Source organism: Falco biarmicus, chromosome 4, assembly GCF_023638135.1.
Source record: "Falco biarmicus isolate bFalBia1 chromosome 4, bFalBia1.pri, whole genome shotgun sequence".
In the NCBI taxonomy this organism is placed as follows: domain Eukaryota; kingdom Metazoa; phylum Chordata; class Aves; order Falconiformes; family Falconidae; genus Falco; species Falco biarmicus.
Window position 1 is genome coordinate 14,235,957 of NC_079291.1, and position 25,608 is coordinate 14,261,564.

The 25,608-nt window shown below is 41.9% G+C and overlaps 2 protein-coding genes across 3 annotated transcripts in view; both read left to right on the top strand.

Annotated features, from left to right (window-relative positions):
* Positions 1–610: 610 nt before the first annotated feature.
* Positions 611–25,608, top strand: part of GLB1 (galactosidase beta 1) — a 46,563-nt gene continuing 21,565 nt past the window's right edge. Inside the window, exons 1-9 of the mRNA XM_056338479.1 lie at positions 611–745; positions 12,050–12,219; positions 20,137–20,287; positions 20,576–20,636; positions 21,466–21,560; positions 22,846–23,026; positions 24,192–24,250; positions 25,114–25,235; positions 25,312–25,352. Coding sequence (XP_056194454.1) covers positions 692–745; positions 12,050–12,219; positions 20,137–20,287; positions 20,576–20,636; positions 21,466–21,560; positions 22,846–23,026; positions 24,192–24,250; positions 25,114–25,235; positions 25,312–25,352 — 934 coding nt within the window. The 5' untranslated portion in view covers positions 611–691. The remainder of the gene's footprint in view (positions 746–12,049; positions 12,220–20,136; positions 20,288–20,575; positions 20,637–21,465; positions 21,561–22,845; positions 23,027–24,191; positions 24,251–25,113; positions 25,236–25,311; positions 25,353–25,608) is intronic.
* TMPPE (transmembrane protein with metallophosphoesterase domain) lies at positions 624–7,883 on the top strand. 2 transcript variants are annotated; one of them, XM_056338480.1, is made up of 2 exons: positions 624–745; positions 3,312–7,883. In XM_056338480.1, exon 2 carries the CDS (start codon positions 3,401–3,403, stop codon positions 4,715–4,717), a length of 1,317 nt encoding a protein of 438 aa, XP_056194455.1. In that variant the 5' UTR covers positions 624–745; positions 3,312–3,400; the 3' UTR covers positions 4,718–7,883. The 2 variants fall into 2 exon arrangements, with proteins under 2 accessions (XP_056194455.1, XP_056194456.1); XM_056338481.1 differs by lacking the exon at positions 624–745 and adding an exon at positions 1,178–2,491.

The following is a 25,608-nucleotide window of genomic DNA, read 5'->3' on the forward strand; positions in this document are numbered from 1 at the left end:
GCGTGAAATTGAACAAATGCCGAGTTTGCAGCGGGGATGGAGCAGTGCTGGGTGCAGGTACGAACTGGGAGCGGGGGGGGGGGGCGAGCGCCCCTGCAGGAGGGGGTCTGTGGGTGCTGGCAGGCAGCAGCAGGCTCAGTGTCAGCCAGCAGCGCCCCCTGGCGGCCAGGAGGGTGAACCGGCCCCTTCCCGTTCGGGGCTTTGCCCCTTCCTCTCTCGCCCTGGGCTCCGCCGCCCCCCTCCCAAAGCCCGCCGGCGCCCGGGGCCGGACTGGCCGTGGCACCGCCTCCCACCTCCACCCCGTCCCGCCGGCGTCGTGGTCCGCGGTGGCCGCGCCGCTGCTGCCGGCCCGGAGCGCTGGAGGCGCGTCCTCCAGCCCCTGGGCCGTACGGCCCCTTCTGCCCGCCCGGGTGGCGGGGGGCCTCCCTCGTCCCCTCTGGGGAGCCGGGGCGAGTCCCCGGAGCCGTGTGGTGCCCTGGGGGGGCGGAGCGAGGCGGGGCGGGCAGAGCTCCGGTGCGGGGCCGCGGGCGCCGGCGGGAAGGGGCGGTGCGCGCGCTGCGCGCGGCGGTTCCCAGGCAGCGGGGGGCGGGCCGGGCCGGGCCGGGCCAGTCAGGTGACGCCGCCGGGTCGCGGGCCGGCGGGCTGAGGAGCGCCCGCTCCGCCGCTTCCTGGCTGGCCGCCGCCGTCCGTCATGCTGCGGCTCCTGCTCCCGCTGGCCGGCTTGGCGGGGCTCCTCCGGGCGGCGGTGAGTCCCCTCCCCCCCTCGGAGGGTACCCGCGCGGCGGCGGCGGCGGCTCCGGGGGGCTGCGGGGGGCGGCCCCGAGCCCTGAGGGGCGCGGGGGGCCGCCGGGCGGGCACGGCTGCGGGGGGCAGGGGCCTCCTCTCGTCCCCGGGGCAAGGCGAGTCACTTCGGTGCGTTTTTAATGCGGTGGCGGCTCGGGGGCGCCGTGCGGGGCCGGTGGCGGCGGAGGAGGCTCCCTCCCCTCAGCGGGCTGCCCGCTCCCGCCGCGCCGGGCCGCGCTGAGGGGGCCGCCGCCGTCGGGGGGTGACCGAGGGCTCGCTGCCTGCGGAGGTGCGGGCTGAGGCCGGCTGCCGGCTCTGCGCCCTCCGCCCTTCAGGCTCCGCTCTGAGAAACGCTGCAAGGCCTCGCAAAGCCACCCGTGGCGGCGGTGGGGGGCGAATCGAGCTGCAGTTACCTTATGCCGTCACTCCATTAGTAGATCCCACGGGAAAGCTTGTTCTTCCTGTGGTGTGCGAGAGGAGGGAGAGGAGTTTTTCCTGTTCTGCCCAGGTTCGGCAGCGACTCTCTTGCTGCTTGTCCAGTGTGACGCCGCACCGCTGCCGAGCCAGCGGCCTGGGCAAATCCTTCACAGTCTTCACAGTTGTTGTGGAGCCGCGCCTTGTCGCCAGCGGCTTGGGTTTGAAGCAGTGTTAGTGTTATCTCGATTGCTGTTGCAGCTGAATAGTGCAGAGGTGGTTAAAGCTGTGCAAAAAGCAGTGCAGCCTCATGGGAGACCTTTATCAAAGGGAAGGTTGCGTCGCCACCGTAAGTATGGTCTCTGGGCGGTGGCGGCTTAAGGGCTGCACCTTACTAAATTCTGAAGGTGGTGGGTGAGAGGAGCAGAGAGTCTATACTCACCAAAGCTGGCAGTATTAGAAGAGGGACACTTGGTGGATTTAGTAGTTTAAAACACATGAAATACTTTATGTAGCAAATTTCAGGAAGTTGCTGCTATGAGGGATTGTAGAAGTAGACGGTATTTAACAGATTTTTAAAAAGTATTAGCCTAATTAGAATATGTTAGGTTTATAAACGACATCCGAAAATGACTGGGCAAGGATTTGCCTTCTGGCATCCCTAATGTAGCAGCTTTATCAGCTGGAGGACTGCGTGGGGAGGAGACCACAGACAGTGGCCAGGGTTGTGTCGTTTCTTTAAACAGCATGTTTTTATTGCTGTTGTCCAGACAAAATATGGCCTGGTGTCTAGAGGAACTGTGGACTTGAACCAGTAGGGCATTTCTTATCCTCTTATCTTCCTGGCTTTATTTTCTGTAGAGACGTGTGTGAAATAGCACTGTTTTTCAAGAACAGTTTTGTAACAGCTGAGAGGGCTTGAGGAACAGAGGCTGGCAGGCATGATTTCTCTGTGAACTCACAGTTCCCTGACCAAGCAGTGGGTGGGAAGGAATCTTTTAAAAACTTGGTCTAGTCCTCAAAATATAATGGGGTCCTATCATCACAGAAGTGCTAATATTCTTTTAAATTAGCTTGGGAAAATAAATGCTGCAGATAAAGCAGCCTGGGAAACTTGGGTTTGTAGGCTTCTTGGCTCAGGCTCACTGCAGAGCCCTGTAAGGTTGCTTTTGTGCCCTAGTTCTGAGGTATTTTTGGCTGTAATGGTTGCTTACTTTTTCTCTAGCTAAGTGTGGACTGAGAGACAAGAACTGTTTTGAAAGTAAGCATATGCTGCTGCGTGGCTTTAAATAAGGTAGTCTGTTACCTCAAACTTGTTCTCTGTTGTATGTTGTGAAAGACCATCTAAACCTTTTTCATCTTTGTTCAAAATAAAACAGTAGGTTTATTTTAAATAGAAATATGAAAAATGGGCATTAACAGAAACACTATGAACTCTAAGCAAAATACAGAGCAAAATGGGGATTTCTGGTACAATTCAAACAGAACTGATGCTTGCTTTTTTTATTTTCAGTCTGGGAACAGAGCTACATGAGACTTAGTGCTCCCTTTACTTTTAAAGGAGCACAGCATGTGATTTTTTTTTTTAATTCCTTTTCAACTTAATTGCATCCTGTTAGACCTGGATATGCTGAAACAGGTGTTGAGTCTTGGGAACTGTAGATGTAGAAGTGAGCAGGAGGCAAGTAGCAAAACACAATGTGGGTTTCACTGGCTGTACTGATTTTGAGGCTTTGGGGAAGTTTTACTCGCAACTGGAGACAAGGATATCTGCCCGTACATCATCTGCAGTTTCTGGGACCACAGTGGCAACTGGTAGCTCCCATTCCAGTGGGGATTTCACTGCTGCTGTAGCATGTGCTAGTAGGGCGGTGGAGGGGGAATTACTGAGGGAGGCAAGCAGGGAGCTTGGAAGGGGGGGCTGCCGGTATGCAGTGTTTTCAGTTGTGTGATTATTCCACGTCAGGAAATCTCCTCTCTGTCTTTGTGATAGTGATTCTGCATGACCCTGTGTCTTGGGTAGTATGTGCAAAGTAAGTGTCCTTTGCTGCAGTCTGGGAAAAAGGGAATGTGTGTAATATTTTAAAACGGCTGATACTGGTTCCTGGTTGCAGGCTTTGTTGACCCAAGGCATCCCTTCATAACCACATTATTGCCTACTGGAGGCTTCTGCAGAACAGAAGGAAACTGTCAGGAAGCAAAGATGATCTCCTTCAAGCAACTGCCCCTTGAAGCAAAGGCTGCAGTGGCTGCAGGAGTGGTTTTCTTCTCCATGATGCTATCACGCAGTTATCTGGCGGAAAAACTTGATCTTGGGACACGGCGTTGGCTTCTAAGGCTGCAGATGGCACTTTTTGCTAATGCACTCATGTTAATAGGATCTCTTCATGTTTGGAGAAGCACAGTCACCACGTTCTCCAGGTCTTCAGCTTCCAGCTCCTTCTGTTTCATGCCATGGAAAATAGCTGTGTTCATGTTTCTAGCTTTGGCTCATTCAAGCTTCTTTACATTGCTATTTCTTGTTGCGGAAGAGCCCTATTTCTTTTCTTTAGCTGCCTACACTTGCCTGGGGGCTTATATCATTCTTATCTTCTTCCTCTTCACTCTAGGCTCTGTAGAGCAGGCTTACAGGTTCTTGGCTGGGAGAGGCGCTAAGGCAGGCACTAGCAACAAGAACAGAACAGCAATGAAACCAGTTTTGGCAGTCATACTGACTGTTGTGCTGACTGTTGTCGGGCTGTTAAACGCTTCCCAGCCTCCTACTGTGAATTCAGTGGAGGTTCCAGTTCACAAGCTGCCCTCAACAATGAATAATCTGAAAGTGGTGTTGCTTTCAGATATCCATCTCGGGCCTACAGTTGGGAAGACCAAGCTTGCCATGATTGTGAGAATGGTTAAGGCTTTAAAACCAGATATCACTGTGATTGTCGGGGACCTGACTGACGCTGAGGCAGAGATCATACGACCTGCTGTTGAGCCTCTTGGAGAGCTTAACTCCCCTCTTGGGACTTACTTTGTCACAGGAAACCATGAATACTACACATCAGATGTTAGCAACTGGTTTGAGCTGTTAAAATCATTTAACATTCATCCACTCCATAATGAGAATGTGAAGATTGTTTCACCAAAGAGCACTGATGACTGGTTCTGCTTGGCTGGTGTTGATGATATTGAAGCAGATGTGTTATGCTACTCAGGACATGGCATGGATTTAAAAAAAGCTCTCACAGGCTGTAGCAGTGAGCATGCAATAGTGCTGTTAGCTCATCAGCCAATTGCAGCAAAGTGGGCCCTTCAAGAGAGACCAGACATAAATTTAATTCTCTCTGGTCATACTCATGGAGGGCAGATCTTCCCACTAAATGCTGGAGCTTATCTTCTGAATCCATTCTTTGTTGGTTTGTACAAAGTTGGGCAGAACACCTTTGTCTATGTGAGCCCGGGGACGATGTACTTTGGAATACCCATGAGGCTGGGCAGCAGAGCTGAAATAACAGAGATAATTCTGCGTTCTCCTTGAGGAGTTATCAGTTTGAAAGACTTCTGCCATCCTTTTTGGTCAGTATATTAGCTGTACTGCTTTGAAAGCAAATCCATTTTCAGGGAAGTTGGAGAAGATGTGTTGGGGTGGACTTCAGCAGGTTCTGTTAAGTTTGAGCAGAAAACACTAACTGATTTTGGGCCTATGAAACAAATCAGGGGCATGTTAAAATGCTGAAGAAATGAATTCTTTGGGTTCATTATTAATGAGGTTCTGCATTTAAAGATAACACTGATGTCATGGAGATAATGTGGCCTGTGCATGTTTAGTAATTATATGTGTCCTGCATTTACTCCATGTTCCACTGTTTATTATCCATCAGGCAGCTGCCTTATCAAATCTCAGGCAGGTCAAGTTCTGATCTCTTGCAGTGCAATCACTCATGCGTGTCTTGCAAAAGGGACTACAGAGTGCCCACTGAGTATATGTAAACTGTAGAAGCCTTATGCTACAAGGGTTATGGGAAGGAGAAAGTTTTGTTTATTGAGACTGGATATCTATCCTGCTAGCTGTCCGCAGCATGCGCTAGGGCTTCCAGTCTGTGCTGCTTACCAGTACAGTAAGTTGCCAGGCATCAGTTCCTGAAATTCAGTTTTTTGGGTTAAAAAGCTGGAGAGACAGATATCAAAGAGTGAAAGTATCTGTCTTTCTGAAAGCATTTTCCCTAGAATAACTGGGCATCTAGTAATTATTGAAAATAGCTGTAATCAAAGCAAATGAGAAAGAAGATGCATCATTAACATAACTTCTGTTGTTCTGAGCATGATGTCTGAGCATACAATACCTCCTGATGTAAAGCACAAAATCCAGAGCTGAAATAGTGTATTTTCTCTTAATTCTGTAAATTTTTTTATGCTTAATTTCTCTTCTGTAATTTCTCTCATGTAAGAGTAAGGCGATACTATTTGAAAATGATGCAAATAGGTTAATGCTTGGAATTGTGTAAAGTGTTAATATTTCAAATAAATGGTGTGCTTTTTAGGAAGAAAACACCCCAATTCTGCAGCAGGTGACTCTTCTTAATAGCATTTGCATATCAATGTCCTGGTTGTCTGATAGGCACATAGCAGAATAACTGCTACAGGATAATGAAGGATGGAGAATTTCTCTGTCTTTGCTAGAAAGACTTAGCACAAATTAATATCGTTCTGGAAAATTTGACAAGTTAGAAGATAATAACATTCTTGCTTCCGTATCTTTGTGTTCATATAAGAAAGTCAGGATGTAAATTAATGTGTGTATATTGTCCAGGCTGATGAAAGTTACCTCTGTATGTCTTCCTCTCTTCCCCCCCTTCCACTCAGTGTTGCTGTATGAAACGCCATGAACAATACATTTGTCAGGGAATTCTGACTCTGAAGTCTGCAGCTGTAGCCACAGGGTTTCCGTTGCTCAGCCTTTCTGCTCACCAGTACCGGGTTCCTCTCAGGCAAACCCACATAGCGTGGGGCCAAAGAGATCAGTGCTTACATGGGAGACCAAGGGTGCCAGGGCCAGAACTGTGGTGTTCAGTCTTTTCCTGCCTTCCTGTGTGACGCTGAACAAGACACACTTATATTTTAGTCTGCAACTCCTGTTGTAGTTTTGCGGGAGGTGTGTGGAGGTGTATTTGAAGAGTACCATAGGCTTTGTAAAGTTGAGTTTTTCTCCAAGTGAAATTTTGAAGTTTCGTTTCATCCAGTCCCTTCAGCCCCTGCCCAGGGCAGAGCTTTGAACTGCTAAGTTGGCTTTGTGTCATGTTCCTCTGTACAAACATCTTGTGGTTTTGCTCGCAGGAATGCTGAGAAATGCTGTAAATGTGTCGTGCACTGGAAGGTTGGTGGAAGAGCCGGAGAAGTCTTTCAGACCAGTCAGACTAGATAATTTCTGTTTCCCAGCACCTATAATTTGGTATACTTTCTTTTCATGCTTGTGCAATAGTATCTCTTTAAGTATTTTAAAGTTTCCACATGTATTAAACACTGTCCACCACTTGCATGGGGTCCTTCTGTGGTTCTTGCCCATCCGTGGTGTAGTGTAGTGTCAAATTGTCTGCTGCAGAGAGAATTTTGATAGCCCGTTGCCCTCTGTTTATTTACCAACATGCCTTCATTTAAAAGCCTTGTTCTGGGTTTAGTAGTGCAGAGGGTTTCCTCTAGGCCAGGGGTCCAGGAGGATAGCTTTTCCTTTGTTATGATGAGGGTTATTACTGTGTTAAGAAGACATTAAGTGAATTTCCGTATCAGGAGGCTTTTGTGGGACTAATTTTAGCTGGTGTTAGTTTCCCAGTGAGTTGCTAGTATTAATTTTTTCTTTTTTTTTCCCCGTACCCTTTTTATTTCTCTTTTCGTTCTGCCCAAATTGTGCAAAACCTGGCTGAAGTGGTCCTTCCATCCCAGGGGTGCATAGATAACTTCTTCATTACATTGTATGTACCCGTTTTGAAAGATCTTTGTGTATCCTTTCAGGAGCACATACACATCCTTTTAGACATGGTCATATTATCATTTCATAAATTTGAGTTCTCCCAGTGCAATTTAGTTCTTGGTAATTTTTTTCTTTAAGTCTCCCTCTGAAAGCTTGTTTGCTTGGTAATTAGTTGTGACTTGAAATATTTTCCTCCTGTGCCAAAACACTTCAAAGCCTTTTCCTATTTCACTTTTTTTTGAATTATGAATGGAAAGTATCCTAGATTGACTTTCTTTTTGGTAAACGGAGGAATTAACCTACCTTTTCTAAAATCTCTGTCAGACAGCAATCCCTAATTGTCCTTCAAGGCTTTTTCTATACTTCGTCCAGTTTGACTTGAATTTGCCTGATATAGACCTGTGTTTGGTACTCCAGATGAAAAAAAAAAAATTGCTGTGCTACTTAATTATCTAAAATATTTTTTTGTAAATCTTTTATTTTGTGTGTGTAATGTATTTGATCTGGAGAACTTAACTAAATTAATTTATATTTCTTCCTATAGAAGGCTGGTTCTTTGCGGAGGGGAATTAATCACTGTCAGAATAATATCAAAATAGAATAGTATCATCACTTTGTGAAAGTTGTATTTCTTACATTATATAATCAGTATAGAGTGGATTTGAAAGTATGTAAATTGTGGTATAACAAATGCTTTAAATGTTGGGATTTAATAAAACTTTATTTGCTTATCAAGAAAGATGCCTCTAATGACCTTTTATTTTGTACCAGTATTTATTATAGAAGTTCATGCTGAATAGTTTTAACACACTAATTCTATTTATCCACAGAAAGCTACTGACAATAAATCTGACTAGTTTTGTTGGAAAAATCTTGGTCTTACACTGCTAAGTGAGGCATGGTGGAAAGTGGGAAAGGTCAGGCCACTGTTAAATTTGCCTAATGCCTACTAGGGGGAAGAAGTGTAGGCTAGGGAGATGAGGATGTGATACAGTGAAAAGGACCAATGCAAGGGCAGAGGAAGGATACTAAGAAGGAACAAGAGAAAATGAATTTTGGTACTTAGGTTTTGGGGTAGAGAAAGGGGTGTTCTATGCTTGAATGGTCCACATAAAAGATGCTAGGTGGAGGAGTTCATTGAGGATTTGTATCTGTATTTCTTTGCCTTCCAAATAAGAAAAAAACCTGCCCTGTGAATTTGGAGAATGAGATATTCTAGCCACTGTTAAATAGTTTTTTGTGCTGAAGCTATGATTTTTTTCCTCTGTTGAAACACATGCATGTTACAATATGTTGAAAGAGCATTAAGGTTGTAAAAGTAAATTCTTACTTGATTTAAGAAAGGACAAATTTTGTAGCTCTTCCCTTTTTCGTGTGAGTATATTCTGAGCATGTAAGATGCAACACTATACCATTGCCTCTAAGGGTCTGAGTTTTCAGCTGGGCATTAATACAATGTGGTATGAATTAACTGGCATCCTCTAGGATGTGTTGCAGTTAGTCTGTTGAATCTACTTACCAAACTAGCAGACCCACTACCCCATCTTCTGCAAGATGCAGGGAATTCATTCCTGCACATATTCACAACCATGAGTATATGATAGCGATAGAGCCAGACACAAATTCATAAGAATTGTTTTGGGTTTGTTGCAAGCCCTGGTCTGCGAGCAGTGGGTAGTGTCATGCACTGGCAATAAAGGAATGTTGAATAATTGGTCATGAAGGGAAGTCTATTTACAGCGGGAAGTGAATAAGGTGAATCGGACAAAGTACTCTGGAAGCTTCCTCCTTCTCACACCTATAGTAATACCGTATCAGAAAATGTATGTGTAAGGAAGGTGATTTACAGTTATGGTCACAGCTTTAGAAGTGTGGCTTCTAAATGGTAACCAGTTCAATGATGACTATTTCCGTAATTAATACCTGCTTTTTATTGTTTTATTGTTCTAAGAAAGCGTTGTTTCTCTGCCAGAGGTGTCTGTACCCTGAGGGTAGAGCTATGTAAACAGTTGATTGAACTTTCATCATCTCTCAACAGTTACCTGCCATAAATGGATTGTGTCTTTTCCATAGGCCTTTTGATGTGGTTAGTTTAAAGGCGGGGCTAAAATGCTCTTTCAGAGGGAAATAACAGCAATTTATTTTGACTCTCCTTCTTTATTTCCGGGGATAATGGTCTTTCAGTGTGGCTTTGCTGCACCTGAGTTCTGAGTTTCATGTGGTCATGATCATTTTGAAGTGCTGAACAAGTGTGACTTGTCACAGTGCCCTGGAGTAGAAAAATCTGAAGGATGTGAAGCATCTGCTTGGTGTTCCTACGGGTGAGTGGTTTCCTTTGGAGATACACACAGTATAATTCCATCCTGGTGCAGCATGCCCAAGAATGAAGATGCAGGTTATAAATTAAAGGTCAGCAAAAAGGCACATATATTTGAATTGAAAGGGAAGTAAGCAGATGGGGCATACCTGTGCATCCTCTGCAGTGGTAATTTATTTGAGGTTTAACAGCCTGGAGTTATACAACATCATTTCCCAGGGAGAATTCCAACCTTCAAGTTACTTTTGTTCCGTAGCAGTTGGTTTGTATTTTTCAGCTCTGTAAGGTTCTGATTTTGTGCAGATCTGGCATGTCCATACTTTTGAGTCAAGATTTATTTCAACTTTGATGGAACTCTTTGTTAAATGTTAAGAATGGGTCTGTGTTTGTGGAATCAGGGCTTAAAAAGCTTCCGCTATGCAATACTTGGCAATCCCTTGAGTTCTTGTTTCCGTGCCAGCTCAGGGCTGCATCTTCTCACATCTGTTGTTACATGTCCACCACGGAGACAGTTTCACTTGTTCACTGTTGGCAGATTGTTTTGGATTGCTGTGTGCACTGAAGACATTTTCCACAACTTTATTTTAGGTTTTCTGTGAATAAATGCCTTTATCACAGTTGCAACTTCATATAGTCTTCCTTCTCCTTGGAGTTCGTAGTCTTCAAATGTTTGTGGAGTGTTACCTCGCTCAGTCGCTTCATTTAATGACAGTCTAGGGATAGGCATGTTGACTCAATTTCATCCTCAATTTTTCAGGAGAGCTTTTTCTTTTTACTCCATCTAGTAGTTTATACTCTTGTTCTTTTGGCCTCTGACACATTGCACTGGCTCCTTTTTGCTGTCTTGTTGCACTAAGAGTATGCTCTTGGTTGGCAGTTGTGTCCAGTTGTTGGCCGGGAGTCTCAGTGCTTGCTGTTATATGGTTATACATGCCTGCTGTATTTCAGTTTTTCCATTCCTTTCCTTTTGTTCTTCCTGTAGTTGCACACAGTACTGTAACAAAATTTTTCACTAGTTAACAGAAGTGGTTACATGAGAATATTCTTCAAAACAGTGTGGTCTGTTAATCCCTACTTAATCTTTGGGCAGATTTCCTCCAAAGGTGGATGGCTTTCATGTGAGGAGGGGTATGTATGTGTCACCTGGGGTTGTATGGTGGTCTGTATCTCTCTTGCCTTTCTAATGTCATCACTTTTGTTTCATGTAATCAACTTGCTAATTGCTAAGCCCCATTCTCAATAAGGGACAGACCAAGGCCTATCTTTTCAGGAACAAGGCCAGCTTCATCAGCTTTTAATTTACACTATTCTAAGATGTGTTTTATTTGGACTATTACAATGTCCAATAAATGCTGAGGTTTGTTTGGCTGACTTCTGATTTATTTTCTGGTAGGTATGAAGAACTAACTGATTACATTTGCTGTCAAGTGATGTTACTTCCTAGATCCGTACTGAACTTTCATTGAAGGGATTTTTTTTTTATGTGCTCAGTAATGAATCTGATAAAATGCAAATGCCAAGTTAGAGAACATGAAGACAAACAACCAACTATTCAGTGATGTGTGGAGGACAACAGTAGTACTGGTGACAGGGATGCCAAAGATAAATGAGAGATGGAAGATATGAAATGTTAAAGCTCTTGTTTAAAAAATAATAAAAAAATTAAAGTTAAAAGTGCTTAAAGACATAGGGCCAGGCACTTAAAAGGTCTTCTGCTTTTCCTTTGTTTTTTTTGACAAGCAAAGGAAGTACTACTGTTGGTCATAGTAGCTTAAATTTTGCTAAGATCATAGGCTCACTAGGCTCGCTTGAGGAGTAATCCCATGCTCTTGAAATTAAGGTATTTTTCTTATGGCTAGGAAGTGTGGACTCTTATTCCTAATTTGCCTGCTTTTTTTTTTTTTTTAAGTCCACTGGGTTTGGGTGTGCTTTGCTGTAAAAGTATTGAAAGTAGGACTTCCTCAAAAAATGACTATTTTTTAATGACTTACATAAATGTATGCGGTTTGCCAGACTGATCTATCAAAGTTATATACTTACTAGAAACTAAGCTTTCAAACATGTATGGATTTGTGCTCTGGAGTATTTAGAATGTGCATTTTGTTCCTTAAAAGCTCCCAGCTGGCTTTTGCTTCCAGACTTGAGCATGGCAGTAAGAGTTGGAATTAGGATCGTATTTTCCAACAGTTTAGTAAGTTGAAGCATTGGGTGCAAAGTGTTGGCATTCACCCAGTCTCCCCTTATGGATTCCTCACCATTTGTACTGGTGTAAGCAGCTGCAAAATGTATCACTGTAGAGAGATGGTACTACGTACTTGTTGAAAGTGCAGAATGCATGTGGCATATTTTGGTGTAGTAGTGAATCCTGTTAATTGTTGTGTGGTTGGCAGATGTATTGTAGTCCTTTGGTGTTGAGCTCAGGCAGGCTATATGTATAGCTAATGGAGAGCACTTCACCATTTTAATTTTAATGCCATTGTACTTTCTATTGTGACAATCCAGAGACTTGTGTAGACTGTTCTCCATGTCTTTCAAGGCAGAAAGAGATTATATTGTGTAATTTTTTTTATTTTTTTTTTTGTACACAGAATATACCCCAAAGGAGTTTTGGGATTGATTATGGCTGCAACTGCTTTGTCAAGGATGGGAGGCCTTTCCGTTACATCTCAGGTAGTATTCACTACTCACGGGTGCCCCAGTATTACTGGAAAGACCGCCTGTTGAAGATGAAGATGGCAGGACTTGATGCCATTCAAACGTAAGTAGCTGTTGACTTTCAAAGTGATTTGTAGTCCTGGGAGATGTATGAGTAGTAGTTAAGTGGAATGCTACCATTGTGACTTGGTTTATTAATTTTTAAGTAATAGGTGAGAAAGCTCTGGAGAAGTGAAGGGTGGATAGGGTGACCTCTTAACAGCATAGGTGGACAACTGGGCAGGTCATAGCTAGCAGTCCACTTCCCTGCCGATAAGCAACACCTCTTGCTTCACAACCCAGGATGCAAATGTGACCTGAAATAAGTTGTTGGACTGTAAACTTTGGCAACTGAAAAACAGTTTTATATTGTGTTGGGTTGACCGTGGCAGGACACCAGGTGCCCACTAAAGCTGCTGTATCACTCCCCCTCCTCAACTGGACGAGGGAGCGAAAATACAACAAAGGGCTTGTGGGTCAAGATAAGGACAGGGAGATCACTCACCAGTTACTGTCACACGCAAAACAGACTTGACTTGGGGAAAAATTAATTTATTACCAATCAGATCAGAGTAAGATAATAAGAAAATAAAAACTGATTTTAAAACACCTTCCCCCTTATACCTTCCCAGGCACAGCTTTATTCCTGAATTCCCTGCCTCCTCCCCCTAAGTGGTGCAGGGAGATGGGGAGCTGTGGTCAGTTTATTACACATTGTCTCTGCCACTCCTTCCTTCAGGGGGACGGCTCCTCTCACTCTTCCCATACTCTAGCATGGGGTCCCTCCCACGGGAGACAGCCCCCCACAACTTCTCCAATATGTGTCTTTCCCACTGGCTACTGTTCTTAGCAAACTGCTCCAGCATGGGTCCCTTCCACGGGGTGCAGCCCCTCAGGAACAGGCTGCTCCAGTGTGCGTCTCCACAGGGTCACAAGCCCGGCCAGCAACCCTGCTCTAGCCTTGGGCTTCTCACTCCATGGTTCCTGCCAGGAGCTGCTCCAGCATGGGCTGCCCACACAGTCACAGCTTCCTTCAGGCATCCCCTGCTCCAGCATGGGTTCCTCCATGGGCTGCAGGTGGATATCTGCTCCACTGTTAACCTCCGTGGGCTGCAGGCGGATATCTGCTGGTGCCTGGAGCACCTCCTCCCCTCCTTCTGCACTGACCTGGGTGTCTGCAGAGCTGTTGCTCTCACATAGTCTCACTCCTCTCCAGCTGCAATTGCACAGGTGTCAGAGGCACTACCATAATTGCTGATGGGCTTGGCCTTGGCCAGCAGCAGGTCTGTCTTGGAGCCGTCTGGCATTGGCTCTATCGGACATGGGGGAAGCTTCTGGTAGTTACTCACAGAAGCCACCCCTGTAGCCCCCCTGCTATCAAACCCTGGCCACGCGAACCTAGTACATATGTGCTTTGCTTCTGCCAAGGGCATTGTAATCTCTGTTCAAAAGGCAGACGAGGTGAGAGGGGACAATGACCTCTTAATACAGCCTAAGTTGTATCACTCTAAAGTCTTGGAGATACTGGCAAAAGCTGCAGTAATGTTATTTCACCAGGAGTGTTTAAATTTAGAAAAATGGTTGGGAACTAGATGTACTTCTCTGAAAAAAAATAATACTGTTTAAACAGCTTTCAGTTGTGTGTACTGAACCTTTAGTCCATTTTTCTTGTCTTTCCTACCTGGTTGTATACATAATTACAACAGGTGAGGCACAGATTAAAAAAAAAAAGGGAAGAGTGGTGAAGAAGTGTAAGGCATAGTCTTTTCAAGCAATGATTCTAATTCCCAAGCATGTTTGTTTTTCTTTCCTAAAGCATTAGAAGGCTTAGAGCTTCTCTTCAAAACAGCCTGCCTGTGTGCTATGGACTGCCAGGCAGTGTTGGCTCTGTAAGCCAGGTTACTTTGCTCAGCAGGAGTGTTGCACTATTTCTCCTTCTCCTGCCTTGAAATCAGTGTTTTGTTTGACCTGCAGATTGCACGGTTGCCTTGTGTACTTCTGGGTGTGATTAGTGAGGGTTAGACTGTGAAGAACAGATGGCAGGGAAAGAAAAGGAGTTGCCTTTTTTCCACCACCACCCCAAATTTACCTCAATTTTTTGGTATGTCTTAAAACCCTTCCCAGTGTTGTGATGATGCAGTGACTTTTTGTTTGGTGTGTGTCTTTTGGGGTGGTTTTTGTTGTTTTCTAATCAAGCAAGTTCTGTCTTCCTTCACATCACATAAGAACAATGGGATTAAGTAACACACTTGTTCAGGACAGAGTTGCTGGAATTGCCCATGTAATTACTTTTATTGCAGCAAAAAATAATTTCAAATGGCCCTGAAAATTATACCTTTTGATGTCTGGCTTGAAGATCAGCCTGGGTCCTGACAGTGGCTCTGCGACACATATGATCCATAGTGTCTCATACTTCCCTTATGTCTCTTGATTTATTTTCCTTCTTCTCCCAACGCCCATATATTTTTGGTGCCCTCTGTTCATTTCCAGCTTCTTCAACTTGTTTCTTCCTTTTTTCTTTAATTGCCTGTTCATGTCTCTGTTGCATCACCGGTCTTTTGGGATAGGAATGTTTTCTTTCCCATTCACCCCATGACTGTTGTTTAATGGCAAAATTGCCTCAGGGCTGTGTTTTTTTTCCCCCCTGTTGCTTTGTCCTTCTTTGTAATTTCCCAATAACTAGGGCTTCCCCCCCGCCCCCCCCCGCCCCCCGCCTTATTGAGATCTCCTCTGTGCTTTCCTGTTTTACAGTAGTGTCCTACCACTGTGCAGGATGGCGTGGGGATTGTCTTGGGTTGCAGGTTCAACTGGTCTCTGTCAGTTTTGGAAGAGCTGAGTTGTTTCTGTTTTGGCACGGAAGGCACAGTGCAGCTAGCAAGTGTTGCCCTGTGGTTATGTGGCCTGTGGGCTTAGATGGTGTTGCTGGATCACCAATGGCAGAAAACAGGTTTTTTACAACATCCTTTTCTTTTTGTAGAGCAGACTGGCATTCTTTAACTTTCTCCCCCATCACTGCTTACCTTTGGATTTTTTTCTACAATGGTAAGAGATAGCTCTGAAATGTGTATCTTATAAGCAGCAAGTATCCCTGTGCCCTTGCATTTTCTACAAGGATCAAATACATGCATCTTCCCATTTGACACTGATCTCTCTCTTTCTCTCTTGACAATAAAAAAACCCACCCACCAACCCACCCGCCAAACCCCCTTTTGTTTTTCTTTAAAGTTTGCAGATAATCCAGTCTTACTGCTCTTGATTATTAAGATGAAACAATAAATTTTCATGTTACCCCAACAATTCTGCTGTGATTTTGATAAAAATGGAAATTGCTCTAGATGAGTAGTTGTGTTTTTGTTTTGTCGTCTTCTGCCTACTCTTTCCTAGATCAGTAACATTATCAAGGGACTGAGATACCAGTTATGTGAAGTCCTTCTGGAATGGGCAGCAGCACTGCCAGACCTTTTGGCAGAATATGGTAGCTGGACTCCCAACCTTGGAGACTGTGATTTTGCTGCTTGGGGTTTTTCCCATGAGACAAGGAAGGGTCTTGCTATAATTTGAAATATGGGAGCCTTCCTTGTTCTTTTCAGGGTGCTCTCAATGAGGTTTGCTACTTCAAGGGAAACAGGATCCTTTTATTATAGGATTGTCCTCATAAATACCTTATGGTCAAAGCAAGCCAGACCTGCTGCTCTTCCTGTTCTCTGCAGCCTCATTTCCAAAAGACTTGCTATGCTTTGATGCATCATTCAACTAATGACTGAGTCAGCACCTCAACTGGGACTCTTGAACGGGTGAAGTCAGTATATGTATATAACCATCTGCACCTGAAAACATCTTAAGCAATAACAGAATATGAGAAAACAGGTGACAGGAAGCTTGATCTTGCATTAAAGCTTAAGATATCAAGGCTTAAATCTTTCAAATAGTAGGTTGAAATTTGATGTGGTTGGTGTGACATGCCAGAAGATGATGGAGTACCACCGGGGAGCTTCACTCCCGACCTCAGCAAGTAGCACACAGAGGCACTGGTCATACAGGGGTAACTGTCCTTGTTTTCAGTTTCTGTACTGTCTGCCAAGGAGAAATGCATGCTATCAAAGACATCTGGAAAGGACTGGAAATTAGTGCTTTGGGTTTTTTGGTATGGAGAAGATAAACAATTAACCACTAGATGGGGCTAAATATTTACAGATCAGTGGAGAAGCTTCCTGTAAGAACTGGCAGTTACCTTACAAATCCATAGAAAGTTAGAGAATGTCGACCTTTTATTTGTTTTACTGTATTTGTTGACTAATGAGCAGATAAACCTGTAGAAAGTCCCTCTGAGAAAGAGCTGCTGTTAAAATATTAATTAAAAAATAAGCACAATTTACATTTTTTTCTAAGGACTCATAAATGTGTGATTTAACTAGTGTGTATAAAATGCTACTCTATTATTTATGAAATTAGTACAAGCTATTTAAATTTACACTACTAAAAAAACCCCACCTGGTATTACAGAGAGAGTTATGCTGTGTATTAAGGTTGTTAAAGTGGTTTTTTTTGCCATTTGACATCACTGAAATAGGAAAGCTGTGACTTTTAAGGAAAAGGAAGGGTATAGGATGAACCTTGGAAATTGTGTGTAAATGGAAAGTAAATGCTATTACTCAAATACAGAAGAAATACCACATTTCAGGTTGAAAAAAGAAATGTGGCATTCCTTTATAAATTAACTATTATGTAGCTAAAGCAGTACAGAATTAACAACTGACTACAAATTTATATAATGGTATATAGAAATTATGCTTGCTAATAATAACAATTTTGAAGTAAAATTATTTAATTTATTATTTAATTAATGGCCTCAAATTATTTAAGGCCATTGCTAGCTGTACAAAATATACTGGGGGATTAAAGTGTATTAGTAACAAATTTATATCATGAATCATTCTGTAAGAAAGCATTTAGTGTGATTTTTTTTTTTTTTTCTTCAGTTTTTTCCCTTCTCCACAGAAACCTGCTTTTTTTCCTGGCCTTGTGGGGAAGCATGGGACATAGTTTAAAACTGTTTCTGGAAGAATTTTTCTATCTTCTTCCATCCTGAACATAAGGGAGCTGGATAAACCCTTTTGTCCTTACCTCAGACAATATTAGACCTTCAGACTTGTTTCTAGAACAAGTTTGTAAAACTCTCCAATGAGTATATATTTGTAACTAACAGGTTACAAGGTGTAGTTAAATTTCAGCTAGAAGTCTTTTCCCAGATTAACCTGTAACTTACTTATCAGTTATTTGTAATTTGTTTCGTTGCCTGAAGAGAAAGGAACATAAGCTGTTTCTGTTTTTCTGTAGTAGTATTTTAAACAGCGAGAAACAGTTATGAAGTTAATATCTAGTCATCTTTATTTAGCTCAAACAGGTGCAGCTCTCTGCTAGAAACATTTTTTCAGTGAATGAGTTGCTACATCAACATGCCTGGTAATTCCTCCCAGAAAGAGCTGTGTCTGTTATTGCAATGTCATGTTGGTGATTCAATGTCAGATGGTACTTTTCAGTGGAACCTGCAGATCCTTTTCCTATTAATACCACTTCTGTATGTCTTATTTCTCATTTTGTATTTTGCCTTTTCCTTTGTAAGAGAGAATTAAAAAGTGCTAACTTGTCATTCCTTGTTGATGCCAGACCATATTGCTCATTAGTAAGGAGCACTTAGAATCCTCGTCATGTTCACTGACAGATTTGCAACTGCTCCCCATTTGCAAAGCATGCTGTGTATTACATCACCCAAATGTCAGTAAAAGCTTGGGATATAGTTACATCTACCAAAGACACTTGGGATAATCCTCAAAATATCCCACTGCTTTCCCAGCAAATAGTGGGTTGTTCTTTGATGGTTAATTTTTATTCTGTGTTAATGTTATACCAACTAGCCTCTCTTTTTTTTCCCTTTTCTGCTGTACAGTGCTCCTATGAGCAAAGTACCAAACCCCCTGCTAAGTCAGGATACATAACCTTTTTTCCTTTTCTTTAATCCTTTAGGCAAATTTTCCTGTGAACAAATGGAGTTAGGTTTATCTGTCCTTGACAAGTCCATACTCACATATATATAAAAAACTTGAAGTAATTCTCTTTGTCTAAGCAATAGTTTTGGAAACAACGTAGTTGTTACAGCTTAGAGAAAACTAAAATTATTCTGCAGTGATAACTTGGGTAATGGTATATGAAACAAGGAAAGCAAGCACAATATGATACTCTGGTATTAGTTTATTTGGGGTAGGTTGGTCATTCATTCATTTAAAATATTTTTCTACTTTATCTACTTTCATCTTAGTTGTCAGCGATCACTTTACTGCTCTGCTTGAAATTTAGACAAATGCACAAAACCAAATGAACGTTGAATGTATTTTCACATTGTTCATATATTCATTAAATGCACATTTCATATATTCATTAAATTCAACTTTAGTTTGATTTACAAATGAGTCAGTTGTGTGCTTTGGAAACATTAGAGCAGGTTGAGAAAGAAATAAAATACACTATGTAAATGGGAAATTTGCATTTTGATGCCTAAGTGTGTTCCTTTGACTCCATCCTGGCATACGAATTTTAAGCTTCATATTTTCAAACAGAGGCTTAAGATTTTGGCCTTTGTGAGGCTATAATATTAACTAAAGTTGCTGAAAGATTGTAATTTTTGTATTTGAATCTCAGACATGCGTACATGTGAACATGGCCATTTCAGTAGTGTGCTCATGTGAAGGTTCCTGTTTTTCTTGCTTATTAAAAGCAGTGTTTTCTGCACTTTCTTTCCCTCTTGGGTAGTTATTACAAAATTAACTCTGGAGCATGTAAACAAATGCAGACGGTAAGAATAGTGTTGCCTGAGAGGATCTTTGCTTGACTAACCACAGTTTTGGTTTTAAATTTTTTTTTTCTCAAATTTGTTCTCCCTGGAACAGTGGCAACAGTTCTCTAAGAGGGATTACAAACCCATGTGCAAAAAAATTAATGCATGGAGAATGAGTTTCCCATTCTTTTGAATCCTTGCTCAGGCTGTACTCATCCCTAATTTTAATGTCTGTCTGTGCTACGGCCGCCACTTAGTACTATACCAAGCCAAAACTCTCAGGGTTGTCAAGCAGGGGCCTTAAGCTACAACACCTACGCGTGGCAGTTGGTAGATAACATGTTTCTTTGTTGTCTTGCAACCAAGCAAATTATTTTTATCTTTTGTGAGATGTTCTGTGTTGAGGCTGTGGTTTCCTAAGTCCTGGAAGTAGGACAGAGGTGTTCTTTTAAATGGTTATCTGCTTGTTTGGCAGCTTTGTTTACTTGGTTGAAATGAAGTTTTCCTTTGTCCAGGCTCTTGGGCAACTTAGCATCTTTTAACTTCACAGTTCCAGAACCTGCATTGCTCCCGGTCAGTAAAAACTTTCAGGACCTAGATGCAATATCATTTGAGGCTTGGACGTTTTTAAGTTCTTTGTTAGCGGCAGCAGCGCTGTGGACCTGTCAGCCTGGTTGGCATTCCTTGTGCAAGCTGGATGATCCATTTGCAAAGGGTCGCGTGCTGTTTTGGGCAAATTCATTCCTGACCACCTCTTTTATGAGTGGTTTACAGTATCCACCTTTTCACAAACCTCCCACCACTATACAACTGGCAGCTGACTTGCTAACATCAAAACTGTTAACTATTTAAATTTTGGAACAGACATCATGGGTTCAAAATGGCACTAACAACACCTGTTCTTGCATTGATATGTACTCGTGCAGACATAGCTGCAAAGTACTAAGCCTTATTTCAGTATTAATTTTAACACCTTCTGTCATAAGTAGTACCTCACAGAAGAAAGGCTCTGGAGTTATTCTGCTTTTTTACTGATCTGAAGACCAGTTCAGCATTACAGTCTCTGGGCCATGTAGTGCAAACAGCTGTTATTTGGAGTTCTGGGTTAGTCTCAGTTTCCTAATGGAAGGTGATCTTCTCTCTTCATAGGTATGTGCCATGGAACTACCATGAACCCCAGCTGGGCGTGTATGACTTTTCTGGTGACAAAGATCTGGAGTATTTCCTGCAACTTGCTAAAGACACTGGTTTGCTGGTTATCCTGAGAGCTGGGCCTTACATCTGTGCAGAATGGGACATGGTACACCCTTTTGTAACAGTTATTTCTAGGGAATGCAAGTATTTTTGTCTTAAAGTAGACACACATACTTGGTATATATTTGAACAAGGCTCTTGGTTTAACTTATTAAATTCCATGCCTCCTAAGTGACTTCTTGTAACATTTGGTTATTTGGTATTCTTTTTTCATTGGGAATTGTTACTTGTAGAAAACCAGTCTTAAGGTCTCAGTGTATGTTTTGATAAAAGGCTAAATTTTTCTTATGTTCCATGGAAATGGTCACTGAAATGATTCCCTTTCTTTTCCCAGGGAGGCCTTCCTGCATGGCTGTTGGAGAAGAAATCTATCGTTCTCAGGTCTTCTGATCCAGGTAGAGGCATCAAGAAAGACTAGCAAAAATGCACTTTAGCAGCAAGGCAACTTGCTGTTTGAAGCCATTACTAGATAATTCGTATTTCAGCTTAAGTTATCTTGTGAGTAGAATTTTCAGTACTTTTAATTAAAAGTGTGCATTCGAAGTATACAGAATGAACAAAGTAGGGTAGAAAGTTTCCAGAGTATTGACAAATTTCATGAAAATTGGTGCCAAGAAAGAAGTCATTATCACCACTGATGGAAAAGAAGGTAGCGCTCAGCTTTGAGGTTTTTGGTTTTGCAACAGCCAACTGGCCACTCATTGTGGGGGTCCCTCTTGACTGGTCAGTGTACATGTAATTCCAGAACTAGTTGTAGCATTCTTATGTGCTACCTGGTCATGGACCAGACATGGAGGGGTGAGATGAGACAGGAGAATAATGTGGTTATTGGAGTGCATATTAGGGAACAAAGTTATATATCATATCTGACTTCAGTTCTGCTTTTTGTGAGATAAATTATCTATTTAAAAAAATACTACATATAGCAACATTCACATTTATTTTTCTGTTTAAATGTATTAGGACAACATGTGTGAGACATATTGAAGTGTCTCTGATGATTTTCAAAGTTCATCAGTACTTAAATATTTTATTTTTTAGTAAACTGTACTGGAAGCTGACATTTTAAAACAAATATAAGAACACATCAGTTCATTAAATGCTGTTCTTTTATACTTCACATATTTAGAACAGTAGGTAAAAACTACCCATACATAATTTAAAACAAAAAAAGTAGAAAAAAACAGAAACAGTTGTGAAAGATTTATACTTTGTGTATCTCAGATTACCTGGCAGCAGTAGAGAAATGGATGGGTGTCCTTTTGCCAAAGATGAGGCCTCACCTCTATCAAAATGGGGGTCCAATCATCATGGTGCAGGTAACTTCCTGAAAATCAAACGGACCTGAGCTTATATTGCTCTTGCAGACACTCCATGGGTGTTGGGTGGTAATGTCACAGGTGTTCCTTAACAGTTTCAGGTAGCTGCAAGTTTCTGATAAAATCCCGTATCCTAAAGAACAGAATGCACTGTTTCCAGAATTCAGAGTGTACTTGTCTTCTCTATCAAAGTTGTTTCCCACAACTATAGTAAGCAATAGAGGAAACTTGTGGAACTTTTTAGATCTGAGTTTCATGCCAGTTCTCACATAAATAAATACAAAACTAGAACTGCCTGAAATCTTCTGACAGGAAAAAGAGGAATAAGGATACTTGCAAATAGAAGCAAAAGCAGTATGGAGTAAGCCTAAAACTTGTGATGAAAATGGCATCAAAATTTAGACATTTAAGTTCTTAACACCTACATTAAGTTGTGAATGTTTCAGGACACAACATTGTGTGTTCATGGTGAGTACCTGCTCTCTTAAGCGCCTTCTAGATGTGCAGTGGTGATTGTTCCATATTCTTAGTATTGGACCATAATACAAGCTTTGTTTTAATTTTTTTAAAACTGCCGGTTGGCACAGGATGGGATAGGAGACCCTTCTTATAATATGCCCAAGATAATTTTTCTTGAATAATGTATTATGTCTATCGAGCAAAAGCACTGGGCAGAAATTCTTTGACCAAAATAAGATGCTTATAACAGAATTTTCAGAAGTGACCTTCAGATGTGTTTGGCATTGGATCTAGAGCTTGAAAGTCCATCCCCTTGGGAAAGGGGCAAGATGTGGTACCTATTGGTGGTAATGGAGTTGTCTTCCTCTCAGTCCTTTGAGTCTATTGCAGGGCTTCGCTGCTCATGTGAGCCCCTTGTAGGTGTCTCTGTTCTGGCACTCTTAATTTTGCTGCTGTTTTGATCATGTCACAACCTGTTCTATAGTTTTATTGTTCTGCTTGAGATGTGGGTCATAGCTCTCCATTTATTAATAGAAGCTTCTGTGTTTTTATCACTGTTGTGAAGTAGCTAGGGTAGGGATTTTTATGTGGAGGGTGATTTTGTGGGAAAATGATTTGCCTCCACACAATGGTTGTTCTGTAAGGTACAGGTGAGAGGAATGAGTGCCTAGAAGTGTTTTCTCTTAGTCCTCAGATCTGGAGTTAAAATGACATTTTCAGCATTGCTGTCAAAGGAAGGTGAGGGTTGGATTTGGGCTTTCCATTTTTGGTATCAGATGCAGACTGAAGTTGGCTACTGTTTTACTGACTTGCTTCTACTGTACAGGTAGAGAATGAGTATGGAAGCTACTTCACTTGTGACTATGACTATCTGCGTTCCCTTCTGAAGCTCTTTCGCCAGCATCTTGGGGATGAGGTGGTGCTGTTCACAACTGATGGTGCAAGCCAATTTTACTTGAAATGTGGAGCTCTTCAGGGTCTTTATGCAACAGTGGACTTTGGCCCAGGTTAGAGCCCATTGTTTGTTACCAAATAATTCTGTTGTGTTTGTGGCATGACAAACTGACTTTGGCTGCTTGACAAACCTGACAGCTTCATTTAAATGCTGTAGTAGGCACTTATGTATATTTGATGTACTCTTAAATGTACAAGAATCACCCACAGGTACCCAGTTAGAGAACGGTAATCACTTCATCACATCATGAAATGGTGAATTAACAATTTACACTGCTCATAGTGCGTATCTCCTAAAAATTCTCAGTAATAGTTGCCATTGATTCCATTGATTATTTTTTTTAATATATTTTTTGATGTTGAGTTTTTTGGTTTGGGGGTTTGATGTTTTTTGGGTTTTTTAGTGTCCTCTTGTCTGTCCCAGAATCCAGCTCTCAGTTCATTTCTTTTTAAGCCAGTGGTTTACTGGAAAAAAATTTACTGTTGAAGATCATCATTAGAAGTGTGCACACTGCCACAATTTGCAGTGATACAGGCCTGAAGAATGGCTAAGCAACTGTAATGTGTACAGAAAGTGCTGTTTTGATAGGAGAGTTAATGATGTTCATACACTGCATGGGCTTGGCATAATAGGCTTAAGGCACAAAAAACAAACTCCAAGATAATCTTTCCATATTTTTTTGTATGTTATTTTCTCTACAGTCAAATACGTGTTCTTAGCAGGAATCTATTTTCTTAACAGTAGATCGAAATTGTGAACTCGGTCATGTGTACCATTTATGAGATGGTGAGCTGCTCTTGAATGTAGTTATTTCCAGCCCTATGGCTTAAGCCATTAGGAGTGATCAGAAGTGAAGCTTCTCTGAGATTCCCTGGCTTCTGTCTTCCCCATAGTCTTGGTGCCGAATCCCCAGACCTGTACTGTCCAATGATCAAGTAGGAGTTCTGAAAAATCTCAAACTTTATGGTGCCAAGCTGTCATTCCTGAGAAGAGTCAGGTTTTCAGAAGATGTATCTCAAAAGCAAAGACATGCATACATACATGTATGTATATATTTCAAATAAGTTCTGCAACTTGAACGCTGGAATCAAAGAAAACAGTGTTTGTCTGCATTTTTGTTAAGTGTTGGAAGGGAGATAAGACACCTATTTCAGTAAAATGAAGGACCGAAAAAGTCATGGATGTAGCAACTCAGTCTTATTTCTGTCTGCTTATAGGTGGCAATGTCACAGCAGCATTTTTAGCTCAAAGAGGCAGCGAACCTATGGGCCCTTTGGTATGTCTTTTCACTTAAATTTCTTCTATCATTTGTAATCTTGCAATGGTTAATAAGAGGGGAGTTAACAACAGGGTGTTGGACAATTTTAGGGACATGTTTACGAAGGCATAATTTACAAGTCAGAAAAACTGCAGAGAGGTGCTTCTGTGTGTGTTTGGCAAATCCACATTAACTGCTGTTCTGCAAATACTGTTTCAGTCTGAGAAGGTATTAATTTTGTTTCAGTATTTTTCCTTGTGAAGACAAATGTTTACAAAGCAGCGGAAACAGCAAGTATGATTAGATGAGTTAGTGAGGTGCATGTGTAGGTGGAAGTTAGAAGCAAAATTAAAAGGGCAGGTTCGAAGTTGCTTCCTGTTTTCAGCTACCCTAGAGGTTTTACACAAGCTATAATGGGATGTGAGATCACTGGAAGCTATTTTGACAAAGGGAGAAGGCCGGTGTAGGGTACAAGATTACCTCTGTGCTATGAAATTATTTAGAATGCAATTTGAGTATTTGAAAGGTTTATTTTTCATTACATCTAGTCTACATATGCTATTCTGCAGCGAATGTGTTGGTTCCACCATTTATTTGAATCCCAAGCGGGTGGAACACGTATGTGTTGACAAGTTCCAAGGAAATCCATGCTCTTTGGTGCTTAGGCAATTATTTTCAATGTCCTTATAAAATTGTTGAAACAATCCTTTAATTCCTTTGACAAGAAATCTGCTGAAAAGGACTGACTTAGCGTATGGCTCAAATGAGTCAAGGTGCCTTTTTTCCTTTCCTTCTAAAGTTAGTAACCTTAAATCACATCGTGTTCTGTTTTTGTTCCCTCTTCATGTTTTCCCTTCCTCTTTTGTGCTTCCTCCTTTCAGGTTAATTCTGAGTTTTATACTGGATGGTTGGATCACTGGGGGCACCATCATTCTGTTGTGCCTGCACAAACTATAGCTAAAACACTTAATGAAATCCTGGCACGTGGTGCTAACGTTAACCTGTAAGTGTTATTTTTATTTTTTGTTTCCCGATTCAGCAAAACCTGATTTAAGTGGATGGCTTTTTTTCCTTTTTAGGTACATGTTTGTAGGTGGAACTAACTTTGCCTATTGGAATGGTAAGAAATTGTTTAGATGATATAATGATGTAGGGGAGCTCTTTATGAATTAGGTAGTAATGTATCCTGTAAAAGAATAAGCTATGCTTGCTTTCACCTGACAGAAGATGACTGGCTAGCTGTTCTGTCTGTTGCCCCCATGTTGTACTAAATACATATGGTATTTATCTTTTCAAAGGGTACTTCTGTTTCACTCAGTACTGTGAAACAGTGGAAACATGGATATATTTGTTTCTCTTCAGAATATTTCTGAAGA